We start from the raw sequence: 20,535 nt of genomic DNA, 5'->3' as shown, positions 1-20,535 counted from the left end.
GAGAATGTCAAGAGTGTGCAAAGCTGTCCTCAAGACAAAGAGTGGCTGCTTTGAAGAATCTCAAATATAAAATATATTTGATTTGTTTAACACTTTTTTGGTTACTACATGATTCCATATGTGTTATTTCATAGTTTTGATGTCTTCACTATTATTCTACAATGTAGAAAATAGTACAAGTAAAGAAAAACCCTTGATTGAGTGGGCGTTCTAAAACTTTTGACTATATAAATATATAAATTACAGACATTTAACCAAGATAAGCATACTTTTCTATTTATTAAATAGAGTATTAAACATCTTCAAAACATTTTGTGCTTAGTGTATTGCAATTATAAACCTAGTGTAGTAAGATACACCATCGGCCCCAATCTTAGCTACTTCTTGTGAACAGGAGAGTCGTCATAGATGTTTGAAAAAGTAGAGGTGCTCTGGTTGGTGAATACAGAGTTCCTGTCATCACCAACAATCTTGTTGGTGTTGTAGTAGTAGAGGAACAGGAAGAAGCCTAGAGGAAGATGGAAGCTCAGTCACTATCAGTCCTGGAATAGACATACACTATGCGACATAAACTATGATACACATCTATGGTCAGGAGTTCCCCATGGCCTCATGACCTCACCAGGAAAATCTCTAGATCTGGAAGTTTAACCTGGTCAAGTCACATGGTTAGGCAAAAGGTCCTGGCCCCATGATAATGTACATGGACAACCACACACAAAACAGCAGTTATTTTTGAGCGATGCCTACCCTGGAAGGAGTTGAGGATGCTGAAGATGTAGTAAGATGGGATAACCATGGGTCCGTAGCTGAAGAAGGCAAAGCCCCAGGTGAGGCCCAGCAGGAATAGGAGCCCCAGGATGGTCAGGGTGTTCTTGGACGCTGGGTCGTTCTTGCACTTGCCTACATTGGTCTTCCTCAGGATCAAGATCTGTCTCACGACAATGATGAAGTTGGTCAAAGTCCAGACAAACACCAAGGCGTAATAGCCAATGTTGACTCCATAATGGATGTAGATGTCAGTGATCCAGCACCTGAAATGTACAAGGGAAATGTATTTAACTAGTCAAGTCAGGTAAATGGTTTGTGATTGTCATCTCATTAGGGCAAAGGACAATTCCAAAAGTCACATTTCCACTTACATTTTCACCGATTTCCCATCATCTGTTTGTATGGACATTAATGTATATTTTTGCAGTCCCAGAAGGACGATGACCACTAGAGCTGGAAGGACTGGAGAAAATGAGAAACATTCACACTGGGTTGATGCCAGATGCCTGTTGCAACTGATATTATTTTGTGCAATCAGAGGAGATAATACTGTAGGCAAATTTGATTTGAATTTGAATAGTTTCTCACAGTAGGAAAATAACCCTGCAGCAACAGGAAATGTGAAATATGTGGATTATAATAAATGGACAGTACTGTAGGGGTTGATACATTTTTCGTTAGGGAAAATCAAGTCTGTCATTTTTAAGTGGAAATTACAAATTTTAAAAGCCTTTTTAAACTTTGAATACACTGCAAGTTTGCATTTCCTGCTTTGCAGGACAGTTCTCTGTGACAACAGTGATTAAATTAAGATCGTTGAGTCAATCAGTAATGTACATTGAGCAGCATTCTAATACACCATAATATGACTCTGTTCTCACCCCATCCCACAACGTAAACTTTCAGCATATAATGTTTGATGTTAGCGGTGCGTTTCTTTAGCTGCAGGAACAAGTGGACCGCCTCAATAAGGAACCAGGTGAAGGTGGACAACATGGAGTAGTGCATGACTGCTCCTATGATGACACATGCAACATAGCTCCCCATGGCTGCAATGGTCTCGTTGGTCAGAAAGGTCAGGTTCAGGAACAACATAGCCAAGAAGAGGTTGACAAGGATCTTGGTTGCTTGGCTAGATTTGGTTTTGCTGTGAAACCAAAAGTGAAAAAATGTTTGTTGTTTCAATGTCAATATTCTCAGTTAACTCGTCATGGCCAGCCTGCTATAGAGCTCTACTGATCATCATACTCACACTGTACGGTGTTGTGTTGAATAATGAAAAATACCTTATCACAAACTGCATGAAGAGAGCCGTTCCCAAGAAGAACATAGACAGTCCACAGCCGATGTAGCTAATGTAGGTTAGAGATGCCACATCTGAGGCACTGATGTTCTTTGGTGGAGGTGACTGTGTATGATCACAAAAATGAAGAGCAAGTGAGCAAGTGGATAAGCTTATGGATGTGATTAAAAGTGACACAGAAACATAACTTCAAACAGGAGATGATGGAGAGGATGTCTCACCATTAGTATAGCAAAAAATGATAAATGAGTGCATTGGCACGTTATGCTGTTGTTGCTCTCCAAGGTTTGACAACCATCTGTGGTCCAATTGGGTAGTTTTCCTAAAAGAGAAAAAAAATCCCACAATCCTCTCTGTTGGAAGTTGTTGAATATTTGGCTTTTAAATGATTCAAGTTCTATAAATTAAAAGAACCAAAGGGTTTGAAAATGTACAGAAAGAAAGAGAAGTACCTTTGCCATTCCAAGAATTACAAAAGACATTGAATCCCACCTGTGTAAAACATATAATTTATGCATCTCCATAATTATTTCATGCATAGCCTTACTAATCAAAATATGTTCCTGTAACATGATACAATTTCTCTCTTACCTTATCAACATTTCTGTACTCAATATCAATGGTGTCTGTGAGATTAGCTATGTGGGCTCCAATTTCGATTCCAACTACCTCACCGTTTAGAACGATGCTCTTCTTTTCATCCTAGAAAGAGCGAGGAGATGACATGTTGGAAGGATAAAGTGTAACGTAACCTGTCACTAATCATGTTACCTCGTATGCTTAACAATACAGTATATCAAAATACTGCTTTTAAAAAGTAACTTTTAGTCAAAGTAATTTGTAGGTTTACCTGGGACATGCTGGGAAAGACAAGAACCCCGACAAAAGTTCCACTCTTATTGAGTGCCATGTCATAGGCTTCTTTGGACACACGCACAGATCGATTGAAATATTTATTCAGAGCATTCTTGTCTTCAACAATCTACAAAGGAAAATAATAATAATTTCAATCTTCATCAATATGTGTACAGTTCTCTGTATTTAGTTTAAGAATAAAACCGTTACTTTCATAATAAGTTAACGGACTATTAATAATCATTGTTCTACCTCTAGTGATCAAGTTACTGTACTTACACTCATATCTTTGTTAGGGGAAAAACCAAAGTTGATATCCTTGGGGTCGTCTTTATGAAGTTTACTAAGGAGTCCTTTAACCTTGCCCATTGAAATGGCTGCAGTGCTGGCGTTTCCCATCAGCTCAATCAACGAGGAGAGATTTTTCATAGCCTCACTGTCATAGTGAGAGAACGTGGGAAATATAGATGAGAGTTTGCCATGCTCTAGACTTAGCTGTGATGAACATATAACCCTAAACATAAAATCCCCTAAAACAAACATGATTATTATCACCACCATTACACCAGCTCCACTAGAAGATGTTTGTTGCCACATAAACTATTCGTGTTACTGTATTAATACCCTACATGACCAAATGTATGCGGAAACCTGCTCGTCGAACATCTCATTCCAAAATCATGGGCATTAATATGGAGTTGATCCCCCTTTGCTACTATAACAGCATCCACTAATCTGGGAGAGCTTCCCAATAGTTGTTGGAACATTGCTGCGTGGACTTGCTTCCATTCCGTCACAAAAGCATTAGTGAGGTCGGGCACTGATGTTGGGCAATTATGCCTGGCTCACAGTTGGCGTTCCAATTCATCCCAAAGGTGTTTGATGTTGTTGAGATCACGGCCCTGTGCAGGCCCGTCAAGTTTTTTGGTGTGGACCTTGCCTTGTGAACGGGGGCATTGTCATGTTGAAACAGGAAAGGGCCTTCCCCAAACTGTTGCCACAAAGTTGGAAGCACAGAATCGTCTAGAATGTCATTGTGTTGTGGCGTTAAGATTTCCCTTCACTGGAACTAAGGGGCCTAGACCGAACCATGAAATACAGCCCCAGACCATTATTCCTCCTCCACCGAAGTTTACTGTTCTCCTGGCATCAAACCCAGATTCGTCCGTCAGACTGTGACGAGTGATTCATCTCTCCAGAAAACATGTTTCCACTGCTCCCGAGTCCATTGGCGGCAACTTTTACACCACTCCAGCCAAGGCTTGGCATTGAGCATGGTGATCTTAGGCTTGTGTGCGGCTGCTCAGCCATGGAATCCCATTTCATGAAATTTCCGGAGAACAGTTCTTGTGCTTCCAGAGGCAGTTTGGAACTCAGTAGTAAGAGTCGCAACTGAGGACAGACGATTGTTGTGCGCTACGCTCTTCAGCACTCGGCAGTCCAGTTCTGTGAGCTTGTGTGGCATACCACTTTTTGGCTTCACAATAACAGCACTTATAGGCAGCTCTAGAAGGGCATTAATTTGACAAACAGACTTTTTGGAAAGCTGGTATCCTATGACAGTGCCACGTTGAAAGTAACTGAGCTCTTCAGTAAGGCCATTCTACTGCCAATGTTTGTCTATGAAGATTGCATGGTTGTGTGCTTGATTTTATACACCTGTCAGCAGCAAGTGTGGCTGAAATAGCCGAATCCACTAATTTGAAAGGTTGTCCACATACTTTTGTATATATTTTGTATACTGTATGTTCTTCTTAAATCTAAAAACTTACGATGCCAAATCAGCACTTATGACCCCATTTGAGCTTTCCATTTGGCCGCTGGGTAAACTTATGTTCATGTCCGGCTTCTTAACAGGGTTGTTACATGTTAGACAACTAATTGGTCCCTCTGCAGTGATCTCAAGAATGAATGTATCTGGGGTCTTATCTGCAAATCAATCAAAACAAAAACAATGCATTTTGTTCAGACCACATTTGAATGTCTAGTATGAACTTCTTCATTAGAACCCCAGTACAGTAAATAATTATTCATTTTGAACTTCTTCATTAGAACCCCAGTACAGTAAATAATTATTCATTTTAACATTATAACAGTATATAAATGTTTGGCATGTACTGTACTTCTGCAAGCAGCTGCATCATAGGTTGACTTCATTCCACAAATGGTTTCTGGCTTCACCGGAGTAGTCAGATAATCTTTCAGATAATTATAAAAGCACATGGTTAAATCATACTGAATTCAAAATAGTAACTCTTACAAATAAAACTATGCAGTTAGATTTCTCCTGGTGTTTACGATATCAAATAAAATAAAATTGTATTTGTCACATGCGCCGAATACAACAGGTGTCGACCTTACAGTGAAATGCTTACTTACGAGCCCTTAATCACAAATAAGTGTTAAGTAAAAAAAATAGATAAGGAATTAAAAATAAAATAAAAGTAACAAATAGTTAGAGCAGCAGTAAAATAACAATAGTGAGGCTATATACAGGGGGTACCGGTATAGAGTCAATGTGCAGGGGCACTGGTTAGTCGAGGTAATTGAGGTTGATTAGCTGTTCAGGAGTCTTGTGGCTTGAGGGTAGAAGCTGGGGGTTGAAGCTGGACCTGTTGGGGCGGTATGCAAATTGGAGTGGGTCTAGGGTTTCTGGGATAATGGTGTTGATGTGAGCCATGACCAGCCTTTCAAAGCAATTTGTTGCTTCAGATATGAGTGCTATGGGTCGGTAGTCATTTAGACAGGTTGCCTTAGTGTTCTTGGGCACAGGGACTATGGTGGTCTGCTTGAAACATGTTGGTATTACAGACTCGTGAGGGACAGGTTGAAAATGTCAGTGAAGACACTTGCAAGTTGGTTAGCACAGGCTTGGAGTACACGTCCTGGTAATCCGTCTGGCCCTTGCGGCCTTGTGAATGTTGACCTGTTTCAAGGTCTTACTCACATCGGCAACGGAGAGAGTGATCATACAGTTGTCCGAAACAGCTGATGCTCTCATGTATGTTTCAGTGTTACTTGCCTCTAAGCCAGCATAGATGTTGTTTAGCTCATCTGGTAGGCTTGTGTCACTGGGCAGCTCGCGGCTGTGCTTCCCTTTGTAGTCTGTAATAGTTTGCAAGCCCTGCATCATATTCTGACGAGCATCCAAGCCAGTGTAGTACAATATGTATGATATGATATGGGCTCCTAAGAATGGCAGTACATGCATGCGTCTGAAAATGTACTAGCATAATTATTTTACATCCGTTTATACAGGCAAAATTAACAGTTGGGTGTAGCCTAGTGGTTAGAGCATTGGACTAGTAAATAAAAGGTTGCAAGATCAAAATCCATGAGCTGACAAGGTAAAAGTAAAAATCTGTCATTCTGCCCCTGAACAAGGCAGTTAACCCACTGTTCCTAGGCTGTCATTGTAAATGAGAATTTGTTCTTCACTGACTTGCCTAGTTAAATCAAATAAAAAAACATTCAGATGAATAGACCCTGGAACACACAATAAATACTGTATACGCTGTCATTTTTTGCCTAATTGCTAATGTTATGGATTCCGTGTAAGTGTTTGTAGATGTATTTTTTTGATGGGAATGAAATAATGGAAATGTACAACCCGTTGAAAAGTCAGGACTAATAGTTTAACGGTAGTTGTCGGCTTGCCTAGAGGATTGCAATACAGAACTTGTATGTTTGATCTAGCATATACCAGCAGAGGGCACCATATAACAGTTATTGAATGCAAAACATGAAACTGCCTTCCAAAAGTAAAGTATGCTGTGGCCTACACCTCAACGGCTGCACTAGCTTGGCTATGTTATCCAAACATGTCTGATAAAAGTATATGTTATGATGAAAAACTATTATGTCTACTTTACCTGTAGTATTTTGATAGAACTGTGATGGAATACATGTCATGTTCTTTCTCAGTGGAAACCACAAGTGGAGCTCTTGAGTGTTGACAGCATCTTTACTCAGAGTTATGAAGTATGAATTGTTATCTTTCCTCACTTCAAATGTACAGTTGGGGAATTCTGGATGACATTTTTCTAAAGATACATACAGCATTACAACAAAGTATTCATAAAATGAATTTGAATGTTTTGAATAACCATAACTAGACTCTGTAATATAGATCTACATAAGGTTTTACATAAAGTGAGGCTACCTGATGTTGTTGTGTTCTCTCCAGCAGATATGATGCAGAGCCTCTGGATTTCCTGCTGTGGGGTACAATTCCCTTTCCAATCTGGAAACAAGGCAATGTACACTGAGTATACAAACATTAAGGACACCTGCTCTTTCCATGACATAGACTGACCAGGTGAAAGCTATGACCCCTTATTGATGTCACTAGTTACATTTTTAAGCCTTGAGACAATTGAGACATGATTGTGTATGTGTGCCATTCAGAGGATGAATGGGCAAAAGAAAAGATTGAAGTGCCTTTGAATGGGTTATGGTAGTAGGTGGCAGGCGCACCGGTTTGTATCAAGAACTGCAACACTGCTGGGTTTTTCATGCTCAATAGTGTGTATTAAGAAAGGCCCACCGCCCAAAGGACATCCAGTCAACTTGACACAACTGTGGGAAGCATTAGAGTCAATATGGGCCAGCATCCCTGTGGAATTCTTTCGACACCTTGTAGAGTTCATGCTCAAACAAACTGAGGCTGTTCTGAGGGCAAAAGGGGGTGCAACTCAACATTAGGAAGGTGTTCCTAATGTTTGGTCTACTCAGTGTATATCCTATGCTGTGGCACAGACATGAGCTTATATTTTTTTACAATGTTTCACCTCTCCGTTAACTAGTTAGTTATCATACTGTACCTGAAAAGTTATTCGGAGATGGACAATCATTCCCATTCCTAATGACTCCTGAATATGTGTCATCGTTCACTATCAGTACATTACAACCTAAAAATACAATGCCGGTTAATGCATACATTTAAGGACAAGATCTATTGAAATTTGTTGTACAAAATATATATATATACACTACTGTTCAAAAGTTTTAGAACACCTACTCAAAGGGTTTTTCTTTATTTGACTATTTTCTACATTGTAGAATAATAGTGAAGACATCAAAACTATAAAGTTGGTTGAGAGAATGGCAAGAGTGTGCAAAGCTGTCATCAAGGCAAAAGGTGGGTATTTGAAGAATCTCAAATCTCTGATTTTTTCTGATTTTTTAACAATTGTTGGTTACTACGTGATTCCATATGTGTTATTTAATAGTGTTGATGGCTTCACTATTATTCTACAATGTAGAAAATAGTCCAAATAAAGCAGAACCCTTGAATGAGAATGGTGTTCTAAAACTTCTGACCTGTAACATGTACATATGAATCCCTTTTTTAAATGCACCAGCAATACATTAGAGTTAAGCCCCTTTAAATTAAATGTTCACTTTTTAAGAAAAAATATCATTTGCAATGCATTTCTGGCTGACGAGCATGAAAAATATAGCATCCAATCAAATGATTTGAGTGTTTTTTCTACATTACAAGGGGATAGGTAACTTACGACGTTCACTTGAATTATTTTGGCAGCCAATGCCACAGAGCAGAATGGCTGTGGTCAAACAAATTCTCCAAAGTTTCCCTTCCATTGATAGCCTTAATCTGTCAAGCCAAGAAAACATGTATCATTACACGCTCATTACAACAGTCTAATATACATCTGAATAGCCTTATTCCAAAACGCTGTATTTTAATTTTCAGAAATGTTGGTAAATGATCTTTTATTGATTGAAGAAATCTAATCGTGGCATGGGGTTGTTCAATGACAGACATATTTTTGGTTAAAATATATCACTTGATGGTTTCATTTTAGAGACAAATAATCGTGTTTTTTTTGCTAAATGCTATATATCCACTTCACTCTCGGAGAAATACACAGTATTGCTAGGTTTTACGCAGTAAAATATAACAAATAACTACATTTTACTACAACTGCATTTAAAGAAATGTACAAATGATACATTGGTGGCATCAATATTGAAAAAAAGGCAGTAATATTGGACATTTTAGTCATTTAGCAGATGCTTTTCTGAACCATAGCAACTTACTGTAAGTGCATTAATTTTAAGGGGGGGGGGGGGCGTGCAACTCAATATTAGGAAGGCGTTCTTAATGTTTTGTAGAGTTTTGCAAAATTAACATATTTTCATACACATCTAAGATCGATGAATAAAAAATCTGAGAACAGTAATATTTTACACACATGAAGGTACCCATAAGCCAACATTTCTGGATATAGTGGATATAGCGTTTTGCAATAAACTCTTCAACTATCAAGATCTCATCTTTTATATTGTTTTCTAGAAGAAAAAGTATAATTGTCATTATCAGCAAAATGGTGAAACAGAAATTATAAGACCAATCAAGGATTCTTACCCGTCTGATGAGAGAGTCATGGCTGAATGTTTTGTTAGCACTCTTAACTCCTGTTACAGTTAACTATGAGCACTAGGCGATATACTGTTGACATTACGTCTCTGTAGATTTACCTTGCAAATGAGACACATTCATGTCCTCTGAGAATCCATTGTGTTCCTGTGACATGTGCATTGGGCACTTACACAGACCGTACATCAATTCAAAATGTTGTTTGACAGGCCTACTCAATGGTGCAAAGTACTTTAAAGTACTACTATCTTTACTTTACAATGTATATTTTGGACAACTTTTACTTTTACTTCACCACATTCATTTAAAAAAAAATATATATATGCATTACATTTTGAATGTGTTGCAAGTGCGTTACTGTGTTTGGACCCCAGGAAGAGTAGATGCTGCCTTCACAGCAGGTAATGGGGATCCCTAATAAATTTAAATATAAATGGTTAGCAGGACAGGACATTGGTGGAAAAAGTATCCAATTGTAATACTGTAGTAAAAGTAAAGATACAGTACCTTAATAGAAAAGGACTCAAGTAAAAGTGAGTTACCCAGTAAAATAGTACTTGAGCAAAAGTCTAGAAGTATTTGGTTTTAAATATACTTAAAATTATTTGAAATGTTTTATACTTTTAGACTTTTAAATTACATTTACTTTTGATACTTAAGTATCTTTAAAACCAAATAATTTTAGACTTTTACTCAAATACTATTTTACTGGGTGACTCACTTTTACTTGAGTCCTTTTCTATTAAGGTATCTTTACTTTTAGTCAAGTATGACAGTTGGGTACCTTTTCACCACTGGGCCTCCTGTACCTTATGGCTCACAGGCATAACTTTAAACACTTTAATAAAATATAGTCTTATCAAACTAAATCGTTTCAGTTTTCATTAATTGAACACAAAAATTAATGGTATGCAATTGTTTCTAAATGAAATAAGGTTATTTATATTTCACAAACATACTAACATCACATCCATTAATAATTAAAATGATCTCCAAACCCAGAACCAAATACATTGTGCACTGGTCAGTTTCAGTTTCTGTCAACAGTCTGTCAGGACAGACTATAGAGCAATGACTAATGTGCTTTTCACACTTGTTTCTCTGTAATCCAATCCAACGGATCTAGACACATTTATCATCCTTTCCAATATTCACAATAGCAGGATTTTGTTTGGTTGTTTGGAAATGTTGTTTTGTTTCAGTACATAGAAAGCCTTTGGTCGATGGAAGAGATAGACTTGGGCATCCAGCAAGTTGGTATAAAGGCTTGACAGGACTCTATGTGATACAGAAATGCAAATAGTTTTGCCGAGGCACAGTAGATGCTGGTATAGACTTTCACAGATGCAAATAGACCATGCAAATGATCCCCGTATTGGAGACACAAATGTCAGATTTGAGCCAGTTTGCTACAACAGCTAAATAATCCTGAGGCAACAGGAAATGTAAATTAAGATGTGGATTATAATGAATTAACATTTTTGCAGTGGTGGAAAAAGTACCCAACTGTCCTACTTGAGTAAAAGTAAATATACCTTAATAAAAATGACTCAAGTAAAAGTGTCACCCAGTAAAATACTACTTGAGTAAAAGTCTAAACGTATTTGGTTTTAAATATATTTAAGTATCAAAAGTACATGTAATTGCTAAAATATACTTAAGTACAAGTATAAATAATTTCAAATTCCTTATATAAAGCAAAGCAGACGGACACATTTTCTTATTAACAGATAGCCAGGGGTTCAATCCAACACTCAGACATCCTTTACAAACAAAGCATATGTTTAGTGACTCCGCCAGATCAGAGGCAGTAGGGATGATCAGGGATGTTCTCTTGATAAGTATGTGAATTAGACCATTTTCCTGTCCTGCTTAGCATTCAAAATGTAACGAGTTTTGCTAGCACAGACTGGAATATGTTCCGGGATTCTTCTTATGGCGTTGAGGAGTACACCACATCTGTCACTGGCTTCATCATTAAGTGCATCGATGACGTCGTCCCCACAGTGACCGTACGTACATACCCAGAAGCCATGGATTACAGGCAACATCCGTACTGATCTAAAGGGTGGATCTTCCGCTTTCAAGGAGCGGGACTCTAACCCGGAAGCTTATAAGAAATCCCGCTATGCCCTCCGACGAACCATCAAACAGGCAAAGCGTCAATACAGGACTAAGATTGAATTGTACTACACCGGCTCTGACGCTCATCGGATGTGGCAGGGCTTGCAAATTATTACAGACTTTTTTATTTAACCTTTATTTAACCAGGAAAAGCCCATTGAGACCCAGAGTCTCTTTTTCAAGGGAGACCTGGCCAAGAAGGCAGCAACAGTCAGTACATTACATAATTAAAACATACAGCAATACCATACAACACAACGTGATCCAGGCTAAAAAAAGCATTTACACTCATCTGTAACAGTCTCCCATCAATATTTTAAATTCATTCAGTGGCACTAACATATCTAGATGAAGCATGGATTGTAGACTATTCCATGCCTCTGGTGCACAACAAGAGAAGGCAGTTTTGCCTAATACTGTGAATGTCCTGGGGACTTTAAGTCTGCTGGTGGTGAAGGAGACCAGACTACAGAGGTAAAGAGGGAATTTACCCAAAAGGGCTTTGTAGATGAACACATACAAATGTATCTTTCTGCGCATATAAAGTGAGGTCCAACCTATCATTTGGTACAAGGTGACTAGGCATTAGTAATAAAGCGCATGATTAACAGAGTCCAGTCTCTGTAAGATGGAGGTTGCATGCATATACAAGTAACCATAATCAATTACAGAGAGAAAAGTGGCCTGAACAAGCTTATTTCTAGCCATAAGGGGGAGGCAAGCCTTATTACGAAAATAAAAACCCAATTTCAATTTAAGGTTTGTGACAAGATTATCCACATGAACTTTAAAAGACAACTTGTCTTCCAACCAAATACCTAGGTATTTGTAGGATGACACTTTTTCAATGGATAAGCCACCAGACGTGACAATGCTAACCTTCTCTGGCAGAGTTCCAGCTCCGGTAAAGGTCATGAATTTAGTTTTTTGTATGTTCAAGACCATTTTGAGACCAAAAAGTGAGGCCTGCAGTGACTGAAAAGCAGTCTTGAGCTGTTCAACAGCCTGAACCAGAGAAGGAGCACGTTAATATATGGCTGTATCATCTGCGTATAGATGTACATTTGCTGTTTGCATCCCATTTCTCAAATCAAATCAACAACCCAGGAGCTAAAATGGAACCCTGGGGCACACCTCTATTAATCTCAAGAAAGCTATACTTGTGATTGTAATTATATACACATTGTGTTCTGTCAGAAAGATAGCTGTGAGCTGTGAGCTGCCCAGTGACACGAGCCTACCAGACGAGCTAAATGACTTCTATGTTCGCTTCGACTCCACACTGCCCTTTCCCACCTGGACAAAAGGAACACCTTTGTGAGAATGCTACACCGTAGTGCCCTCAAAGCACATCACTAAGCTAAGGACCCTGGGACTAAACACCTCCCTCTGCAACTGGATCCTGGACTTCCTGACAGCCCGCCTCCAGGTGGTAAGGGTAGTTAAAAACACATTTGGCATGCTGATCCTCAAGGGGTGCGTGCTTAGTCCCCTCCTGTACTCCCTGTTCACTCATGACTGCATGGGGAAGGCACGACTCCAACACCATCATCAAGTTTGTCGATGACACAACAATGGTAGGCCTGATCTCTGACAACGATGAGACAGCCTATAGGGAAGAGCTCAGAGACCTGGCTATGCGGTGCCAGGACAACAGCCTCTCCCTAAACATGATCAAGACAAAGGAGATGATTGTGGACCACAGGAAAAGGATGACGAACACGCCCCCCATTCTCACCGACGGTGCTGTAGTGAAGCAGGTGTCCACATCACATCATCCTTGGTGTCCACATCACCACAAACTATCATGGTCCAAGCACACTAAGAAAGCCTATTCCCCCTCAGGAGACTGAAAAGATTTGGTAATGGTCTTCAGATCCTCAAAAAGTTATACAGCTGCACCATCGAGAGCATGACTGGTTGCATCACTGCCTGGTATGGCAACAGCTCGGCCTCTGACGGCAAGGCACTACAGAGGGTAGTGCATACGGCCCAGTACATCACTGGGGCCAAGCTTCCTGCCATTCTTTACCAGGCGGTGTCAGATGAAGGCCCTAAACATTGTCAAAGACTCCAGCCACCCTAGTCATAGACTGTTCTCTCTGCTACCGCATGGCAAACAGGACCGGAGTGCCAAGTCTAGGTCCAAAAAGCTTCTTACCAGCTTCTACCCCCAAGCCATAAGAATCCTGAACAGCTAATCAAAGGGATACCCAGACTCCTCTTTTACACTGCTGCTCTCTGTTTATTATCTATGCATAATCACTTGAACTCTACCTACATGTACATATTTCCTCAATTACCTTGACTAACCGGTGCTCCCGCACATTGACTCTGTACCGGTACCCCCTGTATATAGCCTCGCTATTGTTATTTTACTGCGCTGTTTAGTTGCTGTTTAGTTATGTGTTACTTTTATTTTCAATTTTTTACTTATCTATTTTTTACTTAACACTTATTTTTCTAAAAACTGCATTGTTGGTTAAGGGCTTGTAAGTAAGCATTTCACTGTAAGGTCTACACCTGTTATATTCGGCGCATGTGACAAATACAATTTGATTTGATTTAATTTGAGTACTTTTGGGTGTCAGGGAAAATGTATGGAGTAAAAAGTACACCATTTTCTTTAGGAATGTAGTGAAGTTAAAGTAAAAGTTGTCAAAAATATAAATAGTAAAGTCATCTGACGACTTAAGTCTTTTTTAACGTATTTTTACTTAAGTACTTTACACCACTGCATTTTTGTAGGGCTGGATAACTTTTTCGTAAGTGAAAAAAGTGGAAATTACAAACGTTCAGAAGCCTTGTTAAATACACTAACATTTTATATGTTTTCCATTTTCCATTAAAGTTATTGTGCAGCAGAATGATCAAATGAGGATCCTACATCTGTAGCAAAATGTCTAGACCACAGATGATCAAGCTTAACAGACTGTGAAATGTCATTAAAGCACTGAAAATAAATGTTGTTGAGGGGATGTATTTGCTGCTTATAATAATTTTGCATACAATTGTCCTCACCACATATTCAGTTTGGACAGCAAGTCTCAAAAGTTTTAGATTACTATAAAACCAGATATAAGGCTACATTTTTCCTGGTGTGTGTGTGTGTACATGTGTGTGTCAGAGAAGTTAATCTCCCGGTTGTGGAGATATGGGGTGTGATCCTCTGCAGCTGGGGGCTCTTCGGAGGGCCAGCATCTCAGGTTTCAGCCAGGCGTGTGTGTGCTGCTGCCTAGCTGTCCATGTCTACAACGACTCCCTTGTGTCCCTAAATCAAACTCTAAATTACCTCAGCTAGACTCGGGCCTGAAGAGTATGCATTTATGTGTGTAAATGTCTTTAGGCTATGTGTAGAGTGCATGAATAGAGCTTATAAGCATCAACAGGTGCTTTTTGTTTGTGTGGCATTGAGCAAATGAAATAACATTTAATTGGTCACGTACACATACAGCTCATTCGGGAAGTATTCAGACCCCTTGACTTTTTCCACATTTTGTTACGTTACAGCATTACTCTAAAATGGATTAAATCTTTCATTCCCTCATTCCCCCATAAATATACACACAATACCCCATAATGACAAAGCATAAACATGTTTTTAGATAAAATAAAATAAATATCACAGTTACATAACTATTCAGACACTTTACTCAGTACTTCGTTAAAGCACCTTTGCCAGCGATTACAGCAAAGAGTCTTATTAGGTGTGGTGATACAACATTGGCACACCTGTATTTGGAGTGTTTCTCCCATTCCTCTCTGCAGATCCTCTCAAGATCTGTCGGGTTGGATGGGGAGCGTCGCTGCAGAGCTATTTTCAGGTCGATCCAGAGATGTTCGATCGGATTCAAGTCCCGGTTCTGGCTGGGCCACTCAAGGATATTCAGAGACTTGTCTCGAAGCCTCTCCTGCGTTGTCTTGGCTGTGTGCTTAGTGTCGTTGTCCTATTGAAGTCTAAGATCCTTAGTGCTCTGGAGCAAGTTTTCATCAAGGATTTCTCTGTACTTTGCTCCATTCATCTTTCCCTCGATCCTGACTTGTCTCCCAGTCCTTGCCACTGAAAAACATTCCCACCGCATGATGCTGCCACCACCATGCTTCACCGTAGGGATTGTGCCAGGTTTCCTCCAGACGGGATACTTGGCATTCATGCCAAAGAGATCAATCTTGTTTTCATCAGACCGAAGAATCTTGTTCCACAAAGAACCGCCACGCAACCTTCCTGGACAAGTGAGCAAAGCACAACAAGGTGAGTCCAAAAATGTCTTGTATGCTGCTGCATAAATTATGTAAATGATGTAATATGCCAGGGATATATGTATACTGTAGCTAAGAAAGTAATACTAAGTGTATGTTGTGTAGTAGCCCATTTGCTTCACCCTAATAATTTGGTCTATTTTCACCTCTTTCATCTCTCTTGACTTGATGGTGCACATGTAGCCTATAACCTGTTTTTGAGAAATGTAATCATCAAATATAGTAAGAGCTTTCATAGTTTGCTTATATGCCCCCTTTATGTATCCTACGGTTCTGACTTGGTGTACCGGGACAACACCAACTCCCATGTCCTGAATTTTGCCTCTTATCCGCTTGTAATCCCTTTATGCCATAGTTGTACATCTCAATTGTCAGCAGAAACCGCATTTGTTTAAGGAAGTCAGTCATATCAGCTATGTTTTTTAAACGCAGGTAAATGAGGCTGACTGAACTGTTTCACTGCCAGACAAGGCTCCGCTGATAGCCAGATGTAGCAGTGGTAAGGTGTTGGGACTGCTGTTGAGACTGGTGTTGGGGTAGCTTTATGTGGGCACTAACATTTTGTGGGTACCGTTTGTCACCGTTATAGTGTAAATAATGTATTGTTAAGTGTTTTTTGTGTAATGTCTTTGCTGTCATGCATCCCACTTCTTTTTTTTGCCCCACCAATATTAACATGCTAAAATTGCTGCTAGTTCCTAGCATCAACAGTACAGTAATACATAACAATACAAATAATAATCCAAAAAGTACAAACAAAGGAATAAAGAAATATATAAATATTAAAATAAGCAATGTCCGGAATATAAATATATAAACTCAACTGCATTTATTTTCAGCAACCTTAACATGTGTAAATATTTGTATGAAAATAACAAGATTCAACAACTGAGACATAAACTGAACAAGTTCTACAGACATGAGACTAATAGAAATGGAACAATGTGTCCCTGAACAAAGGGGTTGTCTAAATCAAAAGTAACAGTCAGTATCTGGTGTGGCCACCAGCTGCATTAAGTACTGCAGTGCATCTCCTCCTCATGGACTGCACCAGATTTGCCAGTTCTTGATGTGAGACGTTACCCCACTCTTCCACCAAGGCACTTGCAAGTTCCGGGACATTTCTGGGGGGAATGGCCCTAGCTCTCACCCTCCGATCCAACAGGTCCCAGACATGCTCAATGCGATTTAGATCCGGGCTCTTTGCTGGCCATGGCCAAACACTGACATTCCTGTCTTGTAGGATATCATGCACATAATGAGCAGTATGGCTGGTGGCATTGTCATGCTGGAGGGTCATGTCAGGATGAGCCTGCAGGAAGGGTACCACATGAGGGAGGAGGATGTCTTCCCTGTAATGCACAGCGCTGAGATTGCCTGCATTGACAACAAGCTCAGTCCGATGATGCTGTGACACACCGCCCCAGACCATGTCAGACCCTCCACCTCCAGAGTACAGTCCTCGGTGTAATGATCATTCCTTCGACGATAAACGCACATCCGACCATCACCCCTGGTGAGACAAAACCATGATTTGTCAGTGAAGAGCACCTTTTGCCAGTCCTAGCGACGGTGGGTTTGTGCCCATAGGCGTCATTGTTGACGGTGATGTCTGGTGAGGACCTGCCTTACAGCAGGCCTACAAGCCCTCAGTCCAGCCTCTCTCAGCCTATTGTGAACAGTCTGAGCACTGATGCAGGGATTGTGTGTTCCTGGTGTAACTCGGGCAGCGGTTGTTGCCATCCACACCGCAGGTGTGGTGTTAGGATGTACCGATCCTGTGCAGGTGTTGTTACACGTGGTCTGCCACTGCGAGGACGATCAGCTGTCTGTCCTGTCTCTCTGTAACTCTGTCTTAGGCGTCTCACAGTATGGCCATTGCAATTTATTGCCCTGCCCACATCTGCAGTCCTCATGCCTCCTTGCAGAATGCCTAAGGCACGTTTACGCAGATGAGCAGGGACCCTGGGCATTTTTCTTTTGGTGTTTTTTCGAGTCAGTAGAAAGGCCTCTTTAGAGTCCTAAGTTTTCATAATGTGACCTTAAATGCCTACCGTCTGTAAGCTGTTAGTGTCTTAACAACCGTTCCACAGGTGCATGTTCATTAATTGTTTATGGTTCATTGAACAAGCACGGGAAAGAGTATTTAAACCCTTTACAATGAATATCTGTGAAGTTATTTGCATTTTTAATAATCTTTGAAAGACTGGGTCCTGAAACAGGGACGTTCCTTTTTTTGCTGAATTTATATGTATATAATGGTGTGTATAGATGGAATGGACAGCATATGAATAGAAAAGGTGTGTACAGCTGATAAGGGAATTTATATGTTTAAAGTAATGATAAGAGAATCTGAATGACATTAAGAGTAATGACAAAAGTATTTCACCTTAATAGTTACAGAAGCTTAGACAATGTGTTTAGACATAATACTATAATATTGTGAGACAGTGGGAATATTGTGTTTGTGTGTGATAAAGAGCAACTGACAACAGACATGTTTTGGTACTGTGAGACCAAGGACAGGTGTCACGCCCTGACCATAGTGAGCCTTTTATTCTCTCTTTTGGTTAGGTCGGGGTGTGACTAGGGTGGGTGATCTAGTGTGTTGATTTCTATGTTGGCCTGGTATGGTTCCCAATCAGAGGCAGCTGTTTATCGTTGTCTCTGATTGGGGATCATATTTAGACAGCCATTTCACCACTGTGTTTTGTGGGATCTTGGGATATCCTGGACTTGGGAGGAAGTCTTGGCAAGATACGAAAGCCTGCCGTGGAAACAGACGACAGAAGAGAAGGGAGGACAGCGACGACGCCGGGTAGAAAGTCCAAAAGACAGCCCGGGGAAAAAAAGTGTCGGGCACACGGGATGGTCGGCGGAGCCGAGGAATGAGCCAGAGACCATCAGGGAATCGAAGGAGGAACTCGACGAAAGATTCCGGAGAAAGGTGGGGGCGATGAGAGTCCTGCAGAGCGGGCGTGCTGAGTAGCGTGACACCAGTCCGGTGTCATCTGCACCAGTTTCTCGCATCTGGCCTCCAGTGCGCCTCCCCAGTCCGGTACGTCCTGTGTCTCCTCCACGCACTCGCCCTGAAGTGTGTGTCACCGTTCCGGTACAATTTGTGCCGGTTCTACGCACCAGGTCTCCAGTGTGCCTCCACAGCCCAGTACGTCCTGTGCCAGCTCCCCGCACTCGCCGTGCGGAGTGTGTCATCTGTCCGGGACAATTTGTGCCGGCTCTACACACCAGACCTCCAGTACACCTCCACAGTCCAGTACGTCCTGTGCCTGCCCCTTGCACTCGCCCTGAAGAGCGTGTCACCAGTCCGGTGCAACCTGTACTGGCCCCACGCATCAGGCCTCCAGTGCACCTCCCCAGTCTGGTACGTCCTGTGCCTGCTCACCACACTTGCCCTGAAGTGCGTGTCACCAGTCCGGTGCAGCCTGTGCCGGTCCCACGCATCAGGCCTCCAGTGCGCCTCCCCAGTCCGGCAACGGTCCCCAATCCGGAGCTTCCGGCAACGGTCCCCAGTCCAGAGCTTCCGGTGAAGGTTCCCAGTCCGGAGCTTCTGGTGACGGTCCCCAGTCCGGAGCTTCCTTCCGGCGACGGTCCCCAGCTCCATGGCCGGGGTCCTCCTCTACACAGAGGCCCAGTCCGGGCACGGCGTTTGACCTGGCTCCATGGCCGGACTCGTGGTCGGGGCGGGGGCAAAGTCCCGCACCGGTGCCGCCACCGATGCAGGCGGATCCACGAGCGGAGTGGGTACTTCACCCCGCACCGGAGCTGCCACTGACGCTAGACGCCCACCCGGACCCTCCCCTATAGAGTCAGGTTTGCGGCCGGAGTCCGCACCTTTGGGGGGGGGGGGGGGTTACTGTCACGCCCTGATCACAGAGAGCCTTTTATTCTCTCTTTTGGTTAGGTCGGGGTGTGACTAGGGTGGGTGATCTAGTGGGTTGATTTCTATGTTGGCCTGGTATGGTTCCCAATCAGAGGCAGCTAATGGCGTTGTCTCTGATTGGGGATCATATTTAGGCAGCCATTTCACCACTGTGTTTTGTGGGATCTTGTTTTTGTGTTGATGCCTGTGAGCTCTACAGAACATTACGTTTAATTTATTCTTTATTGTTTTTTGTGCGTTTAACTCAAATAAAATATGTGGAACCCAGATCACGCTGCGCCTTGGTCCATCTCTACACACGATCGTGACAACAGGAGATAGGAGTTCCTCCACCCAGGGAGGAACAGATGCGCTTGTAGACTTGTAGGCGCTTGTAGGAAGGCTGTGCGCATTATATGGAGAGCTCTCATGAATAAACTATAACAAACTTTTTGCAGAATCTGAGTCTTTGCCTAATTCTTCTTAACCCTAGCTTTACAACCTAGGGGTTGGTCAAAGCTATAGTGATTGTTATCATCATTGGGATTGAAAATTCTCTTGACAACAGCCGCAGTTATATAGGATGAGCCTTGACTAGAATACAGTATATACTGTACATATGAAGTGGGTAAAACAGTGTATAAAATTTGTCAAGTGACCAGTATTCAATGAATCTATGTACATTGGACAGCAGTCTCTTAGTTGCAGGGTAGAGTACTTGGTGGTAGCCGGCTAGTAACAGTGAATAAAGTTCTGGGCAGGGTACTGGGTGGATGCCGGCTAGTGGTGACTATTTAACAGTCTGATGGCCTGGAGATAGAATCTGTTTTTCAGTCTCTCGGTCCCAGCTTTGATGCACTTGTACTGTCTCTGAGTTCTAGATGGTAATGGGGTGAACAGAACATGGCTTGGGTGGCTGAGGTCCTTGATGATCTTCTT

The 20,535-nt window shown here is 41.4% G+C and overlaps 1 protein-coding gene across 1 annotated transcript; it reads right to left on the bottom strand.

The window, feature by feature from the left end:
* Window positions 1–260: 260 nt before the first annotated feature.
* LOC109904010 (adhesion G protein-coupled receptor G3) lies at window positions 261–9,412 on the bottom strand. Its single transcript, XM_020501065.2, has 17 exons — window positions 9,321–9,412; window positions 8,449–8,546; window positions 7,753–7,839; window positions 7,092–7,172; window positions 6,802–6,972; window positions 5,053–5,127; window positions 4,702–4,858; window positions 3,209–3,365; window positions 2,925–3,056; window positions 2,666–2,776; window positions 2,527–2,566; window positions 2,296–2,396; window positions 2,058–2,179; window positions 1,653–1,918; window positions 1,143–1,233; window positions 751–1,034; window positions 261–508 (listed from the first exon to the last, which is right to left on the bottom strand). The coding sequence occupies exons 1-17, from the start codon at window positions 9,338–9,340 to the stop codon at window positions 378–380; spliced, it is 2,124 nt and encodes a 707-aa protein (XP_020356654.1). The 5' UTR covers window positions 9,341–9,412; the 3' UTR covers window positions 261–377.
* Window positions 9,413–20,535: the final 11,123 nt, after the last annotated feature.

Source organism: Oncorhynchus kisutch, linkage group LG14, assembly GCF_002021735.2.
Source record: "Oncorhynchus kisutch isolate 150728-3 linkage group LG14, Okis_V2, whole genome shotgun sequence".
Lineage (NCBI taxonomy): Eukaryota > Metazoa > Chordata > Actinopteri > Salmoniformes > Salmonidae > Oncorhynchus > Oncorhynchus kisutch.
Note: the sequence above shows the minus strand (reverse complement) of the source record. Positions and strands in the feature narration are given on the sequence as shown.

Coding starts and splice junctions, on each gene's coding strand:
- LOC109904010 (XM_020501065.2), bottom strand. CDS start 9,340: ATGACTCTCTCATCAGACGG. Junction 3,057..3,208: donor CCCCTAACAAAGATATGAGT/GTAAGTACAGTA, acceptor TTTCCTTTGTAG/ATTGTTGAAGACAAGAATGC. Junction 2,397..2,526: donor TAATTCTTGGAATGGCAAAG/GTACTTCTCTTT, acceptor TTTCTCTTTTAG/GAAAACTACCCAATTGGACC.